We start from the raw sequence: 23,164 nt of genomic DNA on the forward strand, positions 1-23,164 counted from the left end.
CGCCGCGTGTATCTTTAAGAGGAGTGTGTGAGGAGGAGGAAGAGGAGGAGCGCCGAGCCCCCATCAGTATAGAAGCAGCACTCAGCTGATGGGAGGTGCAGCTCGCAGGCACAGGAGACTGAATCCATGGCAACAATCATGGCAGGTGGGAGAAAAAAGCGCGGATAACATACATATGTCAATACATTTGGTGTTTAACTGGGAATGTGGCACGCGGTGTGTTGTGCTGGTGTGTGTGTGTAAAATGTGTGTTTGCGGTATGTTTCAGAGGCAGAGACCCGACAGAAGCTGCTGCGCACCGTCAAGAAGGAGGTGGGTGTCACATCAGCACTGATCCAGGCGGAAAAGCAAACACGCTGCTTCGCCAGTGTGTGTGTGTGTGTGTATAGGTGTGTGTGTGTGTGTGTGTGTAGAGCTGGAAGAGTGTGTCTGTGCTGTCAGCTGATCTCTGTTATCAGAGTGTGAGCTGTTTGTACTTGTGACGTACGTGTGATCGCAGCCTCTTCTTCTGCTGCTGCTGACGAAACATTTGCTTTCATGTGTGTGTGTGTGTGTGTGTGTTCGTGCGTGCGTGCGTGTCATGTTCACGTTCAAATGCTGTGGTTTGAAACGGAGGCTTTGTTCTCCAAGCCAACAGCTGAGTGTGTGTGTGTGTGGTGAGTGAAAGCCAATATGGAAGCAGCAGGTGCATTTGAATGGTTTCCAATGTTCGTGTCAATCAGTCACAAATATTTGGGTTCAGCAGCAGAAATACAGAAAATCTGAGATCAGTAAATACAAAACTAAAAGTGTCATCACCATCATCATCCTCATCATTTGATTATCTCTGCCTGTTAAACCTTCAGATTTGATTTGCTGTGTCTTGTTCATCTTGATGAATGAGAGGCCTCTTTCATAGACACACACTCACACACACACACACACACACACACACACAGATTAACAGAGGCTAACTCAGTGGAAGGGTGGGGCATGACGGGATATAAACACTTTAAACACTAAAACTCTCCACTACAACTCATCAAAAATCATAATAAAAACAATCAATAGAAGAAGCAGACTGATGTGTGTGTCCCTGTTGTCCCGTTGTAATTGGTGCTCATTACTACACAGAGGAGGTTTGTTCCTTTTTACACATTCACTTCATACCAGGAGCCTCCCAGTGCACCCGCAGCTTTCAACTCATCGGCTTTGCTTGGTTAAAAATCTCACCTGGAGCCATTTATCACATTCCTTTGCTCCATTAACAGCATGTTTAATGGGGTGGAAAGTGTCACTCATTCACTATTGTTGTCCTGAGCATTTCAGTCGGCTGCTTTTAAGTCACATTACCACTCAGTGTTATCTTCCTCTGGTTAACAGTTGCTGATGTTGGCTTATAGTTGCGTCTCCGGTTTACCCTGTCAATTACAGCACTTAAGCCCAAGAATCAAAGAGATGAAAATCACACTCGGGATCTGAGGAGGAACTTTGATCTGATTATGTTTTTTCCCCCTGCTGAGCCTGGTTTAGGCTCTTATCAGCAGAGAGCAGAGCTGGTATGAACAAACAGGCCGGCCTGATGGAGGTCGTAAGGGTGAACGACGGAAGCAGCCTGAGAACATTCGGCCATTCGGAGACACTTAATGAAACCGCAGCGCTGAACGCAACAATATGACATCATGTGCAGGAGAGAAATCATTCCCACAGACAAATTCATCAACATTTGACAGCAATGTGGTGTAATACATTTGTTATGTAGCTATGATAATAAGACTAAGAATGTGTTGATGTCTGTACCTCTGTTGCAGCAGTATGTGATCATAATTATTCATTTGTGTGTGTGTGAGTGTGTGCGTGTGTGTGTTGTACCATATGGTGTCTCTTGGCTGCGTGTCGTGACATTCTGCTTGTCCAGAGCCTCCAGTCTGCTCACATACGCATATACGTTGACACCAGCCATTATTCCGTGGCAGAGTACACAAGCCTGTGTATTCACCATTTGGCGTAACATTGATTTGAATGAGTTCTCTTTCTTCTCTGTTTTGTCCGGCTCGCCTCTGTGCATGTGCGTGTTTTTCCTGCTCTAATTGCGCTCCTCTTTCTGCCTTTGTTTAAATCATGCATGCACACACACACACACACACACACACACACACACACACCTGTGTTTGCTAAAGGAGAGAGAGAGAGAAAGGGCGAGAGACCATTAACTACATACAGGCCTCAGAGAGCTGCGCCATTCATTTACTTTCCTCTATCGCTCTCCGTGTGAAGGCCGGCGGCTCACCTGGGATTAGATTTCAGCACTGCAAAATAATCCAGCAAACACTGTTGTCTGTGATATTGACATTGGCGTGACGTGCAGAGTAGATGCACAGGTGAAGGGGTAAAAAAAAAAAGCTTTATTACTGCTGGAGATTGTTACATACAGACCAACGTATGTGTTTTGTGACTTTTGCGTGTGAATCCATGCAGGCTTTGGTATGGATGAGACAGGATTAACTGTACCCACAGAGAAGGAGACGTCTGAGTCACACCAGCTTTTAAAGTGGTTTCTGCACCATTAGGGTGGAAATTGTGCTATCAAAATGAAGTACGCAAGGTGTTTGTGCTGTGAAGGTTAAGTTTCCTCAAGGATCTCCCAGATTTCAATGTTAAATATATCAGCTGGAGGGTGAAGGGTGAATCCAATGTAAAGCATTTTAGCTGAACCACAGCTCTTTACAGGGATATTATATTGTGGCGCTCTGATTGAATTTCACGTTTGATCCGTCTTATTGGATAAAACGCAACCCAACAACGTCATCGTTCAACAGAAATGGAATTCACAAGTGTAATTACAATTCCAAGGTTCAGTTAGAATTCAAATGTGGCTCTCTGCGCACGGCTTAACTTGCATAACAGCTCGGCCTCTTCTTCTTCTTCTTCCATTCATCCGCAGGCACAGTGGATGTTAATGGATGGGGGCTTTTCTCTGGCTTTTATTCCTCAGCTCTGCTTTTCCGGGAGTTAATTGGAAAACTCTCAATGTGTTTTGTCACTGGGCTTGATCCCTTCAGGCTGCACTGGTTGCTGAGAGGAGATTCATTAGGATTTGCTGCTATGGCTTCTTATCTGTGAAACGCTATATAGTTTATTGTGCCCATGTTTGATTCATGCTTATTAAATTAGCAGCAGGACTCTGTAAACGTTCGTAATCCTTCATACGGTGTAACTACAACGTCGGTTACTGTAATCGGAAAGCCGCATTTGTTTCTGTTTACCTCCGATATGAATGAATCTTGTTGACGCGTCTTCTTAGGTGGAAGTGGCGTGACACGTGCCGTCTCCATAGAAACCTGCAGGTTGTCTGCGCTCAGACACCTCACCATGTAAATTCCTCAGAGGCCCTGATGTGTCGCCCAGATGAGAAACCTCAGCCAATAAAGCTCGAGGAGAAAATCTGCGTCGTCAACTTTTCAATTCAGCTGTACGTGCGTCATGTGCACACGGAAATCGTTTTTGTGCATTTATATATGTGAATTGTCCGTGTTCTGTTGGCACCGTGAATCATTTGTGCTGATGCTGAAGATGGAAATGCTGCTGATGCATGCTGGACATTTTTGCTGCCTCATTAAGGTTCTTTATGCAAATGTTGTTCGGCGGCGGCGCTCTGCAAGTTTGTTTTCTCAACCTTTTCCTTTGTTTTTTCCAGGAAGAGTGAGAGATTAACAGTCTCATCTTGCATTAGCAGTGAGGGTGCAATCAGTCCTCAGTGGGCAGACGTTTCTCACTGCTGATAGAAAAATAAATTGTTTTCGGTGGGAAATTTCCACCCGCCAGCATTTGTGCAGCTTGTGTAGGCGCAAATCTGAAATATGTGTTTGTTTGTAGGTGTGTGTGTGTGTGTAGTCACTTAATTTAAAACTTGCTGGCATCATATTTCATCCACCGCGTGTAACCTAGATGAAGTTAGAAATGTTCAGCTAGTCTGTAAAATGGAGCCTCGGGAGAATATCTGATGTAAAGATGTGAAGATGGACTCAGTTGGGATTTTGACACTTCCTTGTTTGGATTTATGGTCGTTATTGATCCTAATCCTTAAACTGTGACGCAGTGATCATATTGGCAAACCAAGATGATGACATTTCTTTTACATTATCACCAACTGCTGCAAAAAGGCCACACCGTCGTCATATTAACGTCGGGCAAAGGAGGAAACAACACATATCAGATATCAAAAGATCCGTCATACTTTAAACATTGATTTCTCTCTGTGACCGCAGCCTATTGTGCATTCTCCTTTTCCCTGTATTGATTTCTCCTTCTCTCTTTAATATGAGGCTTGAGGGTTAGCCTTTTGCATAGAAGGCAGCAACTGGTGGGCAATTATATGAGAATTATATTGACACACTCCATCCAATCTGTTGAAACCCCCTCCAGTTGATATGATGTCATCATCTGAGGCAATGGGGGAGGAAGAGGTGAGCAGGTCACGTAGTCCGATGTTGCAGACATCAATGTTTGCGATGTATTCTGTATCTCACAATGTCAGTGGGTGTGTTAGGGGCCCCGTGCTGATACTTCCAATCTTCCCGCTTTTATCCTCCCAAAAGAAAAGCCCGTGCATCGCTCCATTGTGGCGATGGAAGCCTAAGAGAGCAGCCCAGAGCAGCCCAGAGCGCCTCACGGCTAACAAATGTTCTGGCTCTATCAGGTTAGTGTCACTCTGTAAAGGTGAGGAGCTGAAAGACCTGAGACAATTATATGATTCCCAGCAAAAATATGACATTGCTTATGTGTCGGGCTCAGAAATTATCAATCGTGTGTGTGTGTGTGTGTGTGTGTGTGTGTGTGGAGGAGGAACTTGGCAGAGGTTTGCAGCAGGCAGCGTAATAAGCCTGTTGTGGACAGACTCATTACAACAGGAAATTACAGCTATCTGTGTGTCCGGAGGTTGATACTCCCCATGCAGGTTACAGCACAGTGCCCACACACACACAGACACACACACACGACACGACACGTCTCCATAGTCACGGGAGGGAACTGATGCAGCAGCGGCTCTCTGTCTCTGTGAAGAGCGGCCTGAGTAGAGAGGGGCACATCGCCGTGACGACAAAACCTAATGAACGTTACCTTGTCAGCGTGTGTGTGTGGGCGTGGGTGTGCGTGTGCGGTTGAATAGGATTTCATCAGGGTTTGACGCAACAGAATCAATTCCTCCAGCTGAGCGCAAGAAGATGTTGAGGAAGAGGGTCTCTGAGGAATGAACCCCCCCACCAACACCACCTGATACATTCCACCTCCACATCCCAGCAGAGATCCTTTGGGATGAGAGCTGATGACTCATCTCCAACTTAACATGCACTCTTCCCACTCAGCATCAGCCATAATGTTTCTCTCCCCCCTTAAGTTTGCCTCCCTTCGTTTCGCCACGTTCCATCTCTTCATTATACACACATACGTTTATGTTCCATCAATCACTCGTTCCAGCCGACGCCAGCAAACCCTCGGCACTCCGCTCATGGCGGTTGTAGCATCTTAATGAATGAGTCATCCAACATCTGCCGTGTCATTCACAGGTGAAGCAGATTATGGAGGAAGCAGTCACCAGGAAATTTGTTCACGAAGACAGCAGCCATATTGTGTCGTTTTGTGGTGAGTAACCAAACGCACAAATGAATCATGCTGTTTTTCCTCATTCATAACCTCTGCGGCATGAATCCATCTGTGTCCTCAAACACAGCCTGTGTGTTTATTGCATATTATTCTTGATCATTCAATTACACCTTAAGCATGAAGAGGTTTCATCATTTATCCAAGTAACTTCTTCAGTTCTGAGTCAGTCTTGGGATGTAAAGCTATAGTGTGAGTCATTTGTCCATCAAGTCCATCACGCCTTGTACCAGGTGATTCCATGGGAGTCACGTGAAAGTTGCTGGAGTTGTTAAGAGTCACTGGGTGTCAAGTGGAATAAGTGGGGTGCTAAGCTCAGGCAGGCAAGATCCCATTCAGTAGTTCTTAAGACTAAGTAACAAGTCCAGTAGTCTTGAAGACATTTCTCCTCTCATCCCAGTAGATTCTTAAGGTCTGAGTCAGTGATGGGCGGTAAACCAGCACCCTCCTTCAGGACTAAACAGCAGGTCCAGGTGCCCTGTATGGCCGCTGTGCAATGTCCAATGACTGAGAAACTGAGACAGGTTCTGTTATCTTTTTTTATGTTATTTCCGTTGCCATTTATTTTTTGCAGCAACGATATCTGTCTAGCCAAAGCAAACAAAAGACAAGAGACGGAAAGGCCTTAAGGGGTGGACACAAGAAACCTGCCTATTCTAACATAAATGAAAACATAAAATACATAAAATATTAGTCACTCAGCCAGGTATAATAGCCATAGCCACATAATATCCACATAGTGTTGACATACAGAATATGAATAGAAACGACGTGTAAACTTCAATATTTTCACCAAATGTTCATCTTCTTGCCTCCAAATGGCCCTGATGAAGCTCAGTGGGGTTGCACACACACACACACACACACACACACACACACACACACACACACACACACACACACACACACACACACACACACATACACACAGGTACCAGCAGGCTTTCACACTCATCAGATGTCTGGCTGAGTGGAACCCATCCAGGACTGTAATCAGTACCAAGATATATTTGAGGATTTCAGTGTGATCACACAAGTGTCTTCTTTTCCTTCCAGAAAATGTGATATTCCTGCTAACTGGAGGCTGTTTGTGCAGAGACAGACTCAGTGATTTATTGTCGTTATTATCTTTCTCTTAGCCTTAATGGTCGTAAAGTAGCGGCTGTAATGGTTGTTGTGCTTAGTATTTTTTTTAAATATTTTTTATACAGTCCCTTAAATGGCAAAGCATTAATAATGTGAAAGAGTGCTACAGCTCCTTCAGTCTCTCATTACAAAGAAGAGTCATACAAATAAATCAGTCTGAGTGCAGCAGTGAAGGCAATAAGAAACTGTGGCTGTTTGCAGCCGTTAGGTCACAAGTAATTCTAACACTTTTCCTGTCCTGTGGTAGAAATATTCTCCCCTTTCAAGCTCAAATTCAAACATAAATGTGAAGACCATTTTGTTTCGCTCCTCTTTTTGTATGCGTCAGAAAAAGCCTCCTCTTGTCCTCCTGCTCTCGAGTTCTTTGACAATCTGAAAAGTATGCAGTGTGTCAAAACTCAGCTGTACAATTTCCCTTTCAAACAGAGAAAGGTGGCCCAATAAATACAGAGATGATTCAGATTCACATGTTATTTTGATGTATTTTGAAACAAAGCTTTAACGTGTCTCCTTTGCTGCAGTAGCACTGTGCACACTGAGTGACAATGGGTTGTTTCATGTCCTGTCTCTTTAAAGTGTTTTAAATTGTGACGTCAACATGTTATGGAAATGAAGGACGAATCGAAAACAAAGCATTCATAGCAGCAATTTCATTAAATCCAAATGTGTTCCGTAATATGATATGAAACAGAAATGCAGTAAAGCAACTATGTGCTATTGTACCACATACATGACTCCAATGATGCTCAAACTGTATGCGTGGACCAGTGATGGAACCTCAAGGTGACCCCAGATATTTATGAGTGAAGAAACCTAAAATCTCTCTACATTGTGTTGTTTGAGGTTGTGCTTTGCTCAGAGGAGATACTTGATTCAAAGTGATTTACACGATTACGTGAGAGGTCAAGCAGCCGCATCAATGTTGAAACGTTGCTTTAGAGCTTTTAGTCAGTGAAGCTTCGGTCAGCTCTGTGGCACATAAGAGTTCAACAGTCTCTTAATGCACTCAGTTGCCAGAGATACAGGACGGTTGGAGGCAACATAGTCTGGCAGCTGTTCTAACCGTTACAGGAGTGAGTGTAGAGAGGCGCCAGCTCACTGACAACACATCTAAGTGCTATGTGTGGTTAAAACGTTTTACTGAATGTATAAAAGTTAACACTTGACCCATGTCCGGATTGCTGACCCATCAACACATGTCCTGTGTGTGAGTGCGTTTGTGTCAGTTTATGTCACCACGCAGTGTTTTGTGATGCGTGATGAATGATGTGAAAACTGCACACGACTCGCGCTCAATTAGAAGGAATGGCGAGAATAAGAAGGCTGAAAGGTCAGACACTTTGCTACATTTAGCTCCTTGCTCTCATTATTACCTGCAACAAAATCACAAAGAAAAGTGCAGAGGAGACAGAAGAAAAGATTAACATACTAAATAGATAGGGGGGGGGGGGAGAGAGAGGGGGGGGGGAAAGAGATATGAATCGCAACCCCCTCCTTCCTATCATCTCTCCCTGAGCTGCTGGATCGCTCCATCAACCCAGGTTGCTATGGTAACCCCAGCCTTACCCGTGACCCCATGTGAACAGTGCCACAGGATTAGTCCTGAAAGAGAACTCAAATGTCAACGCGGCTCAGTGCCACGTAGGCCTCAGATAGAAGAGCGCCGTCTGCTTTGCTCCTCGGGCCAGAGACGGTTATCGTGTGTGTCATCACTTGTGTGTGCATGTGTGTTTGTGTGTGCATTACAGTTTAATGAATACATTTATAAAATATATTTACAAAATAATTTGGGCGTCTCACTGCTGACTCAAAAAAAAATCTGTTTTTAAAATGCGGTATGGGGAAAAATATGTTTTAATACTTGGAGTGGAATTTCATGTGGGAGCAGTGGCACAAAATGCTCACAGATGCAAAACGCCAGGTACATCAGGTGGCAATGACACATCTTCTTTTTTTCGAATAGAAAGTATTTTATGCGGTGTGTGTGTGTGTGTGTGTGTGTGTGTGTGTGTGTGTGTGTGTGTGTAGAAGTGTGTATATATTTGAGCGTAATCTCCAAAAAGACACATGCAAAAAGGGATGAAACAAAAAGCTTTAAACATCTTTCCTGTGTTTTTGCTTTGTCTCTATGTTGATGCCATGTTGATGCTGTTGCTTGTTTTGTGTGTCCGTCTAGCTGCAGTGGAGGCTTGTGTCCTGCACGGGTTGAAGCGGCGAGCAGCTGGCTTTCTGCGCAGCAACAAAATTGCTGCGCTCTTCATGAAGGTGGGGAAGAGCTTCACCCCGGCTGAGGACTTGTGCAGGAAAGCCCAGGAAGTCGAGCAAATCATTGAGACAAAGTGAGAGGGAGAGAGAGTGAGAGAGAGAACATGCACACTCACAGACACACACACACACACACGTCACATCGCACATCAAAGCTCACTTCAAAGGCTGTTTTGGTTTTATGCAACTCAGAACAAAGGCGATAAAAATAAATGTCTGTCTGCTTACTTGAAGGGCTCATTTTTATTTTGAAAGGCATCAAAATAATACATATTTATAAGGTCTGAATCATGAATTGGAGATCATAAGGTTCACGTTTGCTATACTCCTAAATCCTTGGACCCAATCTCCGTCCTTCTGCAGACGGAGCCAGAGCTTGCAGAGTCAAGACAGCATGCGAAAGTTGCCCAGACTGCCCAGCCTTGGTCCTCAGGGGGTAAAGAACTTGTGGATCCGGACGGCTCTGTTCGAAAAGGTGCTGGATAAGATTGTGCTCTACCTGGTGGAAAACAGCAGGTGAGTTGAGAAGGTCAAATGTCAAACTGCAACTGTTTGAATTACAGAGAACTCCTCATCACATCCAAGTCTCCCATTTCACATTTGTCCTCCAGTAAATACTATGAGAAAGAGGCTGTTCTCATGGACCCTGTAGACGGACCCATCCTTGCGTCTTTATTAGGTAATTATCTGCGCCATTGTTAGTATTGATGTTGGTTTGTTTGCATGTTTAGAACCACACACATAAACATGCAACTTCCATGTGACAGTTGGACCTTGTGCTCTGGAGTACACCAAGATGAAGACAGCTGACCACTTCTGGACGGACCCCTCCGCTGACGAGTTGGTGCAGCGACATCGTATCCACGGTGGCCATTGCAGGCAGGATTCTCCCACCAAGAGGCCGACTCTGTGTGTATGTATCAACACGGGGAATGTGTAGTATAGGGGTGTGCACAGTGACACCGTTCCAGGCTCTGTTTACTTCAGTGTGTGTTTTGTGTGATGCATTAGCGGACAGGCAGGGTTTCAGTCTGAGTTTCCAGTCAGAGATCTTTCTTGGACAAAATTACTGCATTGTGTGAAGCACAGTGTGTTCCAGGGGAAAGCACGAAGTGAATCTGAATCCTTCACTCTGGTTCACTCTTCAAATGATCAGTGACCCAGTACTGCTCGTCTGCATGGTCACAGCTAAACACGTAACAAGTAGAACAAGTGTGAGTTTTGTACTGAAGTGCAACCCAATGTGACGTCAGGATGGGTGGTATCTTGCATCTTTTGCAGATCCAGAAGCGCCACTCCAGTAGCAGCATGGACGAGCGCCCCTCCCCCTCCCCCTCGGCTCGAGATTACGTGGAGTCGCTGCATCAGAACAGCAGGGCGATGCTGCTGTTTGGCAAAAACAATGTGCTTGTGCAGCCGGTAACAGTTCCAATTCCTCTTCTGCATGGTTCATAAAAGATATTGATCGCCTGAAGAATGATACCTGATAGAAAAGGAACATCTCATCGCAAACACATCCATCTTCTCAAACATCTGGCAATAACACATTCATTAAGTACACGTTAATCACGAATAAGGAGGGATTTACTTCTAGATGAAGACAAATGGCTATTAAAGTGTCGTTAACCTGCCTGCTGTGTCAGGAATAACCATCAATCAAAGCATCTGATATACTCCAAATAGAGAAGGATGGCTTACAAGTTTTGTTATCTATATTATATGAAGAGCTCATTTACAACACAAAAACCCTCACATACTCTAGGACTTCAGTCAGGTGCCTAAATCAACCTGGTGGTTTTTGGGTTGTGTTGTTTCAGCGGGACGACATGGAGGCCATCCCAGGTTACCTCTCTCTGCATCAGACCGCTGACATCATGACCCTGAAGTGGACACCAAACCAGCTCATGAACGGCTCCGTGGGCGATCTGGACTATGAGCACAGGTGCGGCATTTAACCAGCTGCAAAATCAGATAATGGTGATTGCTTCTGTCAACAAAGCCCGGAGGCTGAGAATATTAGAAAAACCCTTAATAACAGGCGATGAGTTTCCACAAAGGCGTGGATTCTGTGTGGTGTGTGTCTTTACTGGAGCCTCAGTGTGACTTCAGTTGAGATGATGAGCCGTGTTTTTAGCGAGCCAGCAGCGACCAGATGCCTTATTGACTCAAACATCTCTCAGACGAGCAAACCTTATTATGTTGCTGTGTGTGTGCATGGTTACTCTCACCTAAAATAGATTATTGCATTCAGCAGGGAACACACTCCCTGTTGTTACATGTTAGCTGGTTTTCAGATGGTATTTGATTAAATGTTTTTCAGTGTATACTGGGACTTCGCCATGACAATCCGTCTGGAGGAGATTGTATATTTGCACTGTCATCAACAAGGTGAGTTTGGGATCCAGGTACAGTTCACATTTGTCTAATAATCAGGAATAATTTAATGAAATAGTCTATATTCCAATGTTTAGTGGACAGTGGAGGAACGGTGGTTCTGGTCAGTCAGGATGGGATCCAGAGGCCTCCGCTTCGCTTCCCCAGAGGAGGGCACTTGCTCCAGTTCATCTCCTGCCTTGAGAATGGTCTGCTCCCCCATGGCCAGCTGGACCCCCCACTCTGGTCCCAGAGGGGAAAGGTCTGATCTTTAGGGTTTTCAGATTCAGAGCACAAATGTCTCTTAGCAGACATTGTTCCAGTGACAAGGTGGCATTACTGAAATGCTTTAGTGTCAATCAACCCGATTTGATCAATAAATCAATACACATTAGACATTAGAGATGGGAAGCAGCAGCCCATGATACCTGATGCTGGTTGTGATACTGATGGCTGCACACACATCATACAAAAAGTGTCCACTTGAATGACTGCCTTTGTTAGACTGTGAACAGTGTTGTATCTGGTGGGTGTTCGGAATAATGAAAACAACTATTAATAGGCTTCAACACACACACACACACACACACACACACACACACACAGAGAGACACACCAATTCACTCATTTTTTTATAATCCCATGGATGGTTTAGCATTGGTTTGGTGCTTTGCTTCATTTATCAGCAGTTACTCTCTCATGGCAGGGAAAGGTGTTCCCTAAGCTGCGGAAGAGGCTTCCTCAGGGATCTGGATCCCCAGACTCCGTCTCAGACAAAGAGGAGGATGAGGCCACAGACTATGTCTTCCGCATCCTGTTTCCAAACAGCCAATCAGAGCTCGGTGAGAGAGCTTTTGCCTCCAGAGAGCCTTGATAACGTGGTGGTCTCTGTGTGGGTGTTGGTGTCAGCACCCACTGGCCTCTCCACACTGTTGCCTTTTGATGAAAATATTGCTCATTGTTCATTACAGTGACTGTAACCCATCCTCCCCATCTGACTTCCTTCTTCTCCCTTCAACTGAGTGGACAGCCCCCCTTCGAAGAGGGGAGCCTGGTTGTCCCCAAACGCTCCTGCAGCTGTCCCGAAGAATCACGCTCACTCACAGGAAGCAGCTGTAACACTGTCACACCTCTGCTAATCTGTTCATCTATCAGCTTGCTTTGCTCCCAGTATTTAATATCCTCTGTGCCTCTGGTGACATTTATTGATGTGTCCTATTATTAAGGGCACAGACACTCAAGTGAAATAGCTGAGACACCCTGTACCTCGGCTATTTCACTACATTACAAGGCAATAACCTTTAAACTGTGGACTACTGATGGATCAATCATGGCAGTTGCTGCAAAAGGCTCTTGCTCAAATTATCTGCGCTGATCTTAATCTCTGTATGATGTGATTGTAAATGGGGAGGTTTCCACACCTATTACATTCATTTTTCTCTTTGCTCTTGTTGTATTGTAACTGAAATCCTGTCGTGCTCTGATCACAATCGATCATAATTCTGCTTCAAATGTGGGGCAAAATGTGTCCAGCTTTGTTCAAATCATCTGTGTGATTAATCTTCAATCCACTGCAATTTGTTGATTGTGTTTGTGTGTTTGTGTTCCTGCTTGCTGCAGTCAATACCCCAGATTTGATGGATCAGGGAGTTACAATGTGGCATCCCACTCTCAGGAAGTCCTCGTGTTCCTCCTGTTCTCAGGGGAGCTTCTCTGATGGGGCACCACACAAAGGGTGCAACCATGAGAGGTAAGAGACACACACGCACACGCCTACAGTATGTAGCCTAAAGGAACCTTTTTGCTTTCAGTGCTATTGTACTGTGGCAGGAAACTCCCAAAGTCAGCAGGAGCCCACCTGCTAACAAAGCAACAACCATCTCCAAACTGGCACACAGCAGACTGGCACAGAAACCAGAATGTTAGAAACTAGCAATTACCGAAAGACAATGTTGTCACATTTATATAAGTGGCATGCCAATGTGTTAGAATAATGACATGATAATCAAGGCAGATAAGCTGATTGGCCAGCGTGTGTTATGTATCAGCTCACAAGCCACAGTTCAATAACTGTTATAACAATTAACTCTGCATTTCAACCTATTATTCAGGACAATGTGGATGCTTTGTGCTACATTTGAATTGCTTCATTAGAAAAGCTTCATGTGGGACTGTGGGACTGTTATAGTTGCATAACGTGGAAGTGTGTGTGTGTCTGATGTTTTATGATGTTTCTTCCTGCAGGGCTCCTTTGAAGCTGCTGTGTGATAATATGAAGTATCAGATCATCTCTCGGGCATTTTACGGCTGTATGTGATCATTTATTGTTAATGTTGAAACACTCTTAATGCAACAGATCAATATGATCTATTTAACCAACTAATATAGATTCCGCATAGGCATTCAATAATTTATGATGTTGTCTACTAGGGCTGGCATACTGCCGTCACCTCTCCACGGTCCGCACACACCTCTCTGCTCTTGTTAATCACACCATTGTGGAGCCTGACGCCCCGCGTGACGCCTTCACAGGGCTCACAGCCGAGGTGTGGCAGACCTTCCTCCAGGACTGCTCTGTAAGCATGGCTGCAATACAAACTTCACATTAGCTCCTGACAATATGCTGTCTGACACACACACACACACACACACACACACACATACACCACTCTGTCACTCCTTTTTCTCATCCATATTAATTGTGTGGCTCCATTAGTCACACAGTGCTACGCATGAAGGAGGACTCTCTGACTGAAAGCTCCTATTTGCTCCCATAAACATTAGTTACAGCACATAAAACTGGATTCATGGTGACTCAGCAAGGTTTTTTGACATGAATTATACATCATTATATTTGTAGTTAGCCTCATTAATGTCTCAGCCTCTGGAACATCTCGTACCTCATCAAGGACCTTCTGTCATAAATTTGGATCTGCTTTTCACATTTAAAGCTGATATATTTGAAGCACTTAAAAGGTCCTGTTTATACTTTTTCAATTGCTTTACATCTCTACATTCAACCTTGTGTTTTTAAATGTCAATGGAGAGGGACTCTACTGCTTTATAGGTCTTACTACACATTTATTGGCCTGTGAGGAAAGGTAACATGCACTCTTACCTTTCCTCATTAAGTGAGATCAGGCACCCCGTCACTGTACCAGACTCCACAGGCCATTATAATGTAGTAAAGCATATCTGAATATCAGAGAGTGAATATCTGAAGATGTGTCAGTGCTGTATCAGAAGTCAAGTCTCCTTTCTCCAGGCCTATGAGGAGCAGGAGCTGCTTCGTCTGGTCTACTTCGGTGGTGTGGACCCCTCTCTGCGTAAGGAAGTGTGGCCCTTCCTCCTGGGCCATTATCAGTTTGGGATGTCTGAAGCCAAGAGAAAGGAGGTTGGTAGTTTCTGCATTTCTGACTTTGCTTCTAAATCATTTTCCTCAAATCTCATGGCCCTTTGACCTTTGATGCCTGAATGCTAACCCCTCCTTAGGTGGATGAGCAGGTCAGAGCCTCTTATGAACAGACAATGCGTGAGTGGCTGGACTGTGAGGAGATCGTCCGCCAGCGGGAGAAGGAGCAGCATGCTGCTGCATTAGCCAAGTGTTCCTCTGCGGTGAGCATGGACGGCTCTGTTCAAAAGATGATCCATCACGACTCCACTGTCAGCAATGAGGTAATGCAATAACACACACATGCACACTATAAGTAACAGAGAAACTGTACATGCTGTAATGGCTCATAATGAAACAGCGTAGAGAGGAAATTTTTTTTATGTTTCTGATGTCTAAGTAAATGACAGAATGCAGACTTGACTCAATGGTTTTTGCTCCCAGTCGTCCCAGAGCTGCAGCTCAGACAGACAGAGTCTGGCTCGTCTGCAGAGTGACTCCAGCAGCAGCACGCAGGTATCAAAGTCTCAACACAGTCCTACATTAGATTAGGATTAATATTAACATCTTGATAAATATTTGTTTTCTTAAAGCCTTTCAAAATGACCTAAAAAAAATTGAAATATCTTTATACATCCAATATAATGAATGTGATTACCTCCACTTTTATTTTGAACCAATATTACTCATCCCTAAATTCTCTCTCCTGCTAGTTCTTCACATCCTCCCATCCCTTCCCCTGGAGTAGCCTGCTTCCCTCTGGCTTGTTCTTTCAGGTGTTTGAGTCCGTAGAGGAGGTAGACCAGATCGAGACAGAACCTAAGACTGAAGAGACCAAACAGGCACCCAAGATGCCCAACGGAGCAGTCCAGAACGGGACTGGCTCGCCTGACTCTGGACATCCCTCCTCCCGAAACTTCTCTGTCACCTCTGGCCTTTCGGATGGCTCGCTGAGCACAGAGGACAGTGCCGCACCTGATGCAGCAACCAAACCTACAACTGTCCCACCACCACCACAGAGCCCAGTCAAACCTGCAAAGGACGCCGTGGTAGAGAGTGTAGAGGAAATGGAGAGTGGGGTCAAAGAGCAGGAGGCAACGCCTGAAAGGACCAAAAAGACAGAAGATGCCCAAGCTGGATTGCTTGAAGGTTCAAGTCTGCCACTCAAAAAACGAGACAATGTTAAGGAATCTAAGGATGCTGTCGGTCCCGGTGGTGCTAAAGCAAAGGGAGCCAATGAAGATGAAGTTCGGGTAGACAGTAACAAAATGAAAGCTTTAGAGTCAGGGACAAAAGAAAAAGAAGTGCCTAATATGGTGGTATCAGCTCTAGCTGCAGAATCCAGAGAACAATTCATACCTGTTGAAGAGGTACTGATGGTGAGCAATGAAGAGACATTGCAGTCAGAGAAACCTGTTGAAACAAACGAGGAAAAAAAACAAGAAAGTGGACCAAAGACTGTAGTTTCAGTAATGGAGGAGGATAAATTTAGGGAAGCTGAGGTGACAGTCAGAGCTGAAGAAAAAGAAAAAATACTCACAGATCCCAGAGCTGCTGAAGTAGAGGAGAAGAACCTTGTTTTCTCAGGAGTCTTGTCTGCACGAGAAGCCTTTAGCAACACTCAGAATAATGAATCCCAGGCATTTACTGAATCAGATGATTCTCCCTCAGCCATAGAGATGGAGGAGATCCCCACAGCCAAAGTTTCCATGGTGCCTTGGAGTAGGAAGGGACATTGTGAAGCATCGTCTTCCTCTGAGGACTCCTCTGAGGCCCCCCACCTAGATATGAGACTGGAAGGTGAGCAGGGAAAGCTCAGTCCAGAGGGAACTGAGTCCATCCTGTCTGAGGAGCCAGAGATGGAAAGCCTGTACACTCATTTTGACTCTCTGGCTGGGACTGGAGACAGCAAGAATGAGGTGACCTCTGAAGAATCAGCTGGGAGAACCTTCTCTGTATGTCACTTCTTATAGATCTCAAATGCATCCTCAAGCATATTACACTTTTTTATATGGTATTCTTATTTTTTGTTTCAGCAAAAGCTGTTGGACCTGTATACACTAAATCTGCACCGCATTGAAAAGGATGTGCAACGTTGTGACAGGAACTACTGGTACTTCACTCCAGCCAACCTGGAGAAACTGCGTAACATCATGTGCAGGTAAAGGAGCAGCATCAGGGGTGCAATGAGGGTAAACACACTCACATATTCTTTAAATCCATAGGGTGTGTCATAGTTGGGGTTTGAGAAACTAATATGTTAGGAGGGACAGATGCTTTCTAGCAGAATGTACCCACAATGCTTTTGAGACACCATCAGGTTTATTGGTGTTTGTCTCGTAATGTTCATCAGCTGAGGGAACATTTCATAGCGCCCCATTACCATCTGTCACTGCTTATCTTGTGCTCCTATCAAATAAATGTTCCTTTAATGACCTTTGAGCAGAAATTGGTTTGTTTCATAAGGATGCTGCAGAACAAAGGAAATGTGTATATTGGCCTAAAGAGGAAAGGAAAACATAATAAGCACAATAATAGGTAATAAGACCGGCTTAATTTGTCATAAGTAGCTTTACCTTACAGATTCCAGATGTATTCTTATTCTTTTTATTAAAATTGATGTACTATGAAACTCCCAGTGTTCAGAAATCCCATAAAAGAATCCAGGCTCTTGATTGCCCCCAGTGCCAAAGGCTTCTCCCCTCCACCACATCTTACCAAAAGAACTTCCAGATCATTCTGGCCAAAAATCTAACCAACCAACTGACTAACACGTGCAGGTGGAAGCATAGCTTCCCTTTGTCTGTTTGATATGTTTCATATTCATTTTGTTGTGTTATTTACAGCTACATCTGGCAGCACCTTGATATTGGGTATGTGCAGGGCATGTGTGATCTATTGGCTCCACTTCTGGTCATTCTGGACGATGGTGAGTCAACACACTGGATCCGCTCTTATTGATCTTCTTGGTGTATTTTTTACTGTTGAAGTGTTTTCCCACTCACTTGCCTCTCTGTTCTCTCCCTTCAGAGGCCATGGCCTTCAGCTGTTTCACTGAGCTGATGAAGAGAATGAATCAGAACTTTCCGCACGGAGGAGCTATGGACACTCACTTTGCCAACATGCGCTCTCTGATACAGGTGACACAGCACCATTAGTCATTCCACAAACTGGAGTTAATCAATATTTGATTCTCCCACAACTACTTTATTATTTCTTCTCCTGTGCTGCTTTTCCACATAGATCCTGGATTCTGAACTGTTTGAGCTCATGCACCAGAACGGAGACTACACCCACTTCTACTTCTGCTACCGCTGGTTCCTTCTGGACTTCAAGCGAGGTACAGACATGGAACACTGTGAATGGTTTTGTGCCAATTAGAGGAATAGGAGATTCAGTCCTATTTGTTGATATAATGCCAGAATATGAACCTTTACACCAACGAATCTCAATATATCCCCTCAGATCCCACCTCATATCGCTCTCACATCCTTCTGCCAAGCATTCAAACAGCTATATGTGACGACTCCCACTCCTTTGTGCTTTGTCTTGCAGAGCTGGTGTATGATGATGTGTTTGCAGTCTGGGAAACCATCTGGGCAGCCAAGTATGTCTCCTCAAGTCATTTTGTCCTCTTTATTGCTCTGGCGCTGGTGGAGATCTACAGGGACATTATCCTGGAGAACAACATGGACTTCACTGACATCATCAAGTTCTTCAATGGTAATGTGTTCCTTCATTTTAACATGCTGGAATCATGTGTCACTTTATGGTCAACAAGTCTCAAATTTCAATCAATGATGGATTGATCAGAAACTACTTGTCCAATAAGAAATAGGATAATATTTGTTAACTACACATGTGGCAAATTACTTTCTTCTTTCTTTTATAGTTTGACTGTGAATATGAAAAAATATCTGCAGAATTTAGCTGTTTATGTTGAATAGAAAAGAAATCGTGTGAAATTGAGAGCCAAGTCAACTGGATGGTTATTGGGGAACTCTGGTGCATAATTAGAAGCTTGATTGGATTTTGTTTTTAGCTCAATTTTCTTTCATTGTAAGCTACAGTGAAAACTGTCCAGCAGCTTTGCATCTTGTATTGAGTACATACAAATGAAATCTAAGTGGAAACAGATTTTAAACACATTGTTCCTTAAGGAAAAAAGGTATTTTTTTGTGAAGATTATTAGTGAGAGCATTTAACTTTTTATTTCAGATTTATTTTTCCAGGTCTTAGTCCCTACTTCAGGGACCAATTAATGTTGATGCAAACTGTTCACATCTCTCAATGTCTCATTTTGAAAACGTCTGGTCTACAGTAGTAACATTTCTGACGTTTGACCTTACTGTGTGTGATTTTCTGCTTTCAGAAATGGCTGAGCATCACAACATAAAGCAGATTCTGACCCTTGCCCGAGATCTGGTGTGTAAGGTGCAGATGCTTATAGAGAACAAGTGATGGCGCTGTTTGACTGCTTTCCTTCCCATCCAAGTCCACTTTGAATTGTTGTAGCAGCACAAAACTAAAATACATATGAGGACACATGTTCTCTCTCTTCCTTAAACACACACACACACACACACACACAAACACACACACACAGGCATTCACACACGCGCACGCACGCACACACACACACACACTGCACAGCACAATGCCTGTTTGCTGCTATGAGCCTTATCTCCTGTATCCACTATGTTGTTTGTGTTGTCAGCTGGTGTTATTATGCTTCATATTTGTCAGTATGTTGAAGTGAAAAAGTCTAATAGAAGAGCTATATCCTTAATTTTAATATTTTTGTCAGATGTTTAAGTGTCAATCTGAGTGCACTTAATATTTTGAGATAAAGATGGTTTTAGTTGCACATTTCAAGCCAAGCTGCAGAGTTGAATTTCATCCAGAGACTATATTTATGAGAGAAAGATAAAGTACATTGTGATAATGAATTATTTTAATAGTTAAAGTCTTAAATTAAATTGAAAGTATAAAGAGTTTATGCCTTATGTTTAGATATTAAAAGTGAGATCATCACTGTTTAAATTGCTGTACTTCTTAAAATACATCACTCCAAGAATCCAAAGGATTTTTTTTAGATTAGTCAGTCGGGACTTTACTGTCCAACGTCAAATTATGTATTTGGAATTATTTGGATTTCAACAGGTTTAGCATCAGCCAGTGTTTTCATTATGTTGATGAGCTGCCTTGTCTACCAAACAGTATGTCTTTATTTGTTATGTATTAATTATATTGTACTGTAAAGAGAGCAAATGTGTTTAAATTGCAATGATTATATTATATTCTCATTTGTAGTATAATAACCTGATATGCCAGTGATTTACGGATTTCTGAGCAGAGATAAAACACAGCAACAAAGCTGATGAATTGATTGTCCTCCAGGTTATTTTTTCATCATCTAGCAGACATAACTTATTTTTGAAGTTTTGCAATTTGCTCACCTTGATTTTTCTATTGTCTGTCGGCATTTCCTACACATCTGTTGTTTGAATTAAACATTAATTCTGGAATCTGAGTAACAATATGGGTAGCTGTGAGATTTAGTCACAGTAACCAAATGAGACATTTTGTTGGTTCCTTATGTGTCACTCATATTGTTGAGTCAGTGGCCTAAACAGAGAGGTCCAAAATGGAGGGTGCAGTATGATGTAATTCTCAGCTTATAGCCATTTTACAAGGACCTGGTCGTATATTAGGGAAACTGTGTTCATGTTTTTGACCTATTCTGGCCTTGTGAAGACATCTATACACTTCAACCTTGATGCTTGTCATTCGTTCATTGCCTCATTTACTTTCAGTTGTTCCAAGTGTTGTTTCATGAATGTGGTATGGTTAATTGCATTTAATATTTGTGTTTTTGTGAGTGCTAACTATTGTGTCAGAAAATGAAAAACCTTTTTTTTTACGTTATTGTATACATTTACTTGCCAAATATTTATTTATTTATTGACTCATTCAGATGCTGCTTTGTTTGTAAAGCTGAATTTTTTTATTTTGTGGCCAGTTCTTAATGTGTATTGTAAAACAATCAACAATCTGTACTAAGAATTCATACATATTAAATGGTATATGTTCTTATAATAAAAAATCAAAATGGATTAATCATCTTCCAAAACTTGTGATGTGGATTTTACTAAATGAAATGCATTTGAAAACAGTGAAACAGCCGTAAAAGACACAAAATAAAGGACACAACTTGGGATCAATATATGGTAACTTCATATATTTAGCAGCAGTATCTCAACTAAATTTTTCATTCACATCATTCATATTTACAAAATAAAGTTAGTACAGTTAAATTGATTGTGTCATTAACAATATAAACAGTTACAACTATATATATACAGTATAAATAAAATACAGTATAAAGATAGTCAAGTATCCATGCATCTGGGAGGGGATGGGGCAGAAGAGGTGTCAGTGTGTCGGGCTGGGACAGGGGGCTCATGCCACAGCTTCAGAGTGAAAAATGCTGTTTGCAATCCACAAACCTTCCTCTGGTCCTGCACAGGGATGGTCTTGCTCATCTCACCCGGCAACCCAAATGAAGGTGCAGCCCCGGCAGTGGCATGCTGAGCTCCTCCAGGCTCATCCTGTGAGACAAAAACAAAGAAGAGTGAGTTTATTGCACAAAAGAAAGCTGGAGAAGATGGAGCAGGCATGAGGCATTTCTCAATATGAAACGATCAGAATCAGTTTTTAGCCATGGAGTCACTCAGTGTACAGTCCTTCATCTGACTGATATTATCTGCACCATTGTATTGTCCAAGTTACCTGCATAGTAATGACTGTATTAAGTAAATAATTGTCACGCTTACCTTCGGATAGAGATCGTGCCACTTCCACTGCTTTGGGGCTTCTTGTGCTCTGAGGTTTAGAGCTCATCTAAAGATAACAGTAACACAGTACTGTACAATGGACAAACTACACTAATAACATGCTTTATTGCATCCAATACTGTAATGAGTCATAATCTACAGCCATTAACAGCTGTCATCGATCTAGGTACATAGTGTATATTAACAGTACAACTGTAGGTACTGTTAGCAAACCCACCATAGCTATTGTTAACAAGTAAACAGTGAATGCGAACATGATTATAACAACATAGTGTGACACTGCAGCAGTATTTAGCCAACAGATGAACACGCTGAAGGTGACGTTATCAATATGAATCATAATGTTAAGTAGTATCATGATGAGTTACAGTAACTGTCAGACAAATGTCGAGACGTCCCGGGTAACTTAGCAAACTACCGTAACTAAGCTTACCTGAGCCGATTATTTCACCATTACTTAGTTTAATTGCAGCGAATACTACGAAGAAGAGGACGACAAAACCAAAAATATTTCACGGTTCACTTACTTTGTAGCGTTCGGTCGTAGTTCTGCAACTCCTTCGTACCACAGCGTCGCTTCCGTGTTTAGCAACGAGAATGAAGCGCCTCGACGCGATTGGCTGACACGGCGCAACGGCGCCGCGACGCGAATGGCTGACACAGCGGGCAAGCTCCGAGAGCAGCGCGATTGGCCGACGTTTCAATCTCGACTACAGCCATTCTTCCCCTTTCTTCCCCCCTAAGCAGAAAAATACAAAACTATGTTGTTTTCAAAATAATTCATGATCCAAATCAACATATTAAGCTTTGGTGATGGAGGGTTAGGTCAGGAGAAATCAATCTCTCCTCTATTCCCCTCCCTTTCTCCCTTTTTCTCTCTTTTTTCTTCTCTTTTCTTCTTCCCCCTTTCGTCCCCTTCCTTCCCCTTCTTCCCCCCCTTGTAAGGCTCGGCAGCGGGCACAATACTCTTCTTACGGGGGAAAAGAGTAAGAAGGGGGAAGAACGGGGGAGAACGGGGGAGAGGGGGGAAGAAGAAAAAGAGAAGAGATGAAAAAAGAGAGAAAAGGGGAGAAATAGAGAGGAAAAGAGGAGAAATTGACTTCTCCCGACCAACAATCTAGGCTGCACTTAGAATGTATACATTTTTAATGGTACATATTCTTATAATCAACCACGGTCCAATCATCCTCCAAAACGCCTTGTGTTGTGGATTTTACTAAATTAAATGAATTTGACACAACTTGGATTACGATCACAGAAGCGCAATCAAAATCGCCAAAATTTATGAAATTTATGAGTGTTAACATTCTATTTTTGTAGTCTCTAATTTCTTAAATGAATTAAGGTGCAGAGAATCTTTAACCTGAAAAAAGCATCGCCCGAACAGGGACTTGAACCCTGGACCCTCAGATTAAAAGTCTGATGCTCTACCGACTGAGCTATCCGGGCGCTCTACTTATTCAGGCACGGAAGGCAAATTTAAAAAAACAAA

General features: G+C 43.1%; 1 protein-coding gene and 1 non-coding gene across 5 annotated transcripts; one reads left to right on the forward strand and one right to left on the reverse strand.

Annotated features, from left to right (window-relative positions):
• The first annotated feature begins 86 nt into the window (after positions 1-86).
• On the forward strand, positions 87-20,935 carry sgsm1a (small G protein signaling modulator 1a). Of its 4 annotated transcripts, none has more exons than XM_076150937.1 (26): positions 87-145; positions 269-312; positions 5,547-5,622; positions 8,963-9,125; positions 9,415-9,567; positions 9,663-9,730; positions 9,819-9,964; positions 10,333-10,470; positions 10,869-10,993; positions 11,372-11,439; positions 11,523-11,686; positions 12,131-12,266; positions 12,396-12,539; positions 13,045-13,174; positions 13,669-13,733; positions 13,855-14,000; positions 14,690-14,818; positions 14,917-15,099; positions 15,260-15,331; positions 15,529-16,770; positions 16,852-16,976; positions 17,662-17,744; positions 17,846-17,955; positions 18,059-18,155; positions 18,371-18,538; positions 19,188-20,935. In XM_076150937.1, exons 1-26 carry the CDS (start codon positions 127-129, stop codon positions 19,274-19,276), a joined length of 4,083 nt encoding a protein of 1,360 aa, XP_076007052.1. In that variant the 5' UTR covers positions 87-126; the 3' UTR covers positions 19,277-20,935. The 4 variants fall into 4 exon arrangements, with proteins under 4 accessions (XP_076007052.1, XP_076007054.1, XP_076007055.1 ...); XM_076150939.1 differs by having other exon boundaries at positions 15,592-16,770; XM_076150940.1 differs by lacking the exon at positions 12,396-12,539.
• Positions 20,936-23,048: 2,113 nt separating this feature from the next.
• On the reverse strand, positions 23,049-23,121 carry trnak-uuu (transfer RNA lysine (anticodon UUU)). Its single transcript has one exon. It is a non-coding gene; the product is annotated as a tRNA-Lys (tRNA).
• Between the last annotated feature and the right edge of the window lie 43 nt (positions 23,122-23,164).

Source organism: Genypterus blacodes, unplaced genomic scaffold, assembly GCF_046128005.1.
Source record: "Genypterus blacodes isolate CSIRO-AG114 ecotype Tasmania unplaced genomic scaffold, CSIRO-AGI_Gbla_v1 ptg000053l_1, whole genome shotgun sequence".
NCBI classification, from domain to species: Eukaryota; Metazoa; Chordata; class Actinopteri; order Ophidiiformes; family Ophidiidae; genus Genypterus; species Genypterus blacodes.

Coding starts and splice junctions, on each gene's coding strand:
- sgsm1a (XM_076150937.1), top strand. Junction 13,734..13,854: donor CTCTCGGGCATTTTACGGCT/GTATGTGATCAT, acceptor GTTGTCTACTAG/GGCTGGCATACTGCCGTCAC. Junction 18,539..19,187: donor CATCATCAAGTTCTTCAATG/GTAATGTGTTCC, acceptor TTCTGCTTTCAG/AAATGGCTGAGCATCACAAC.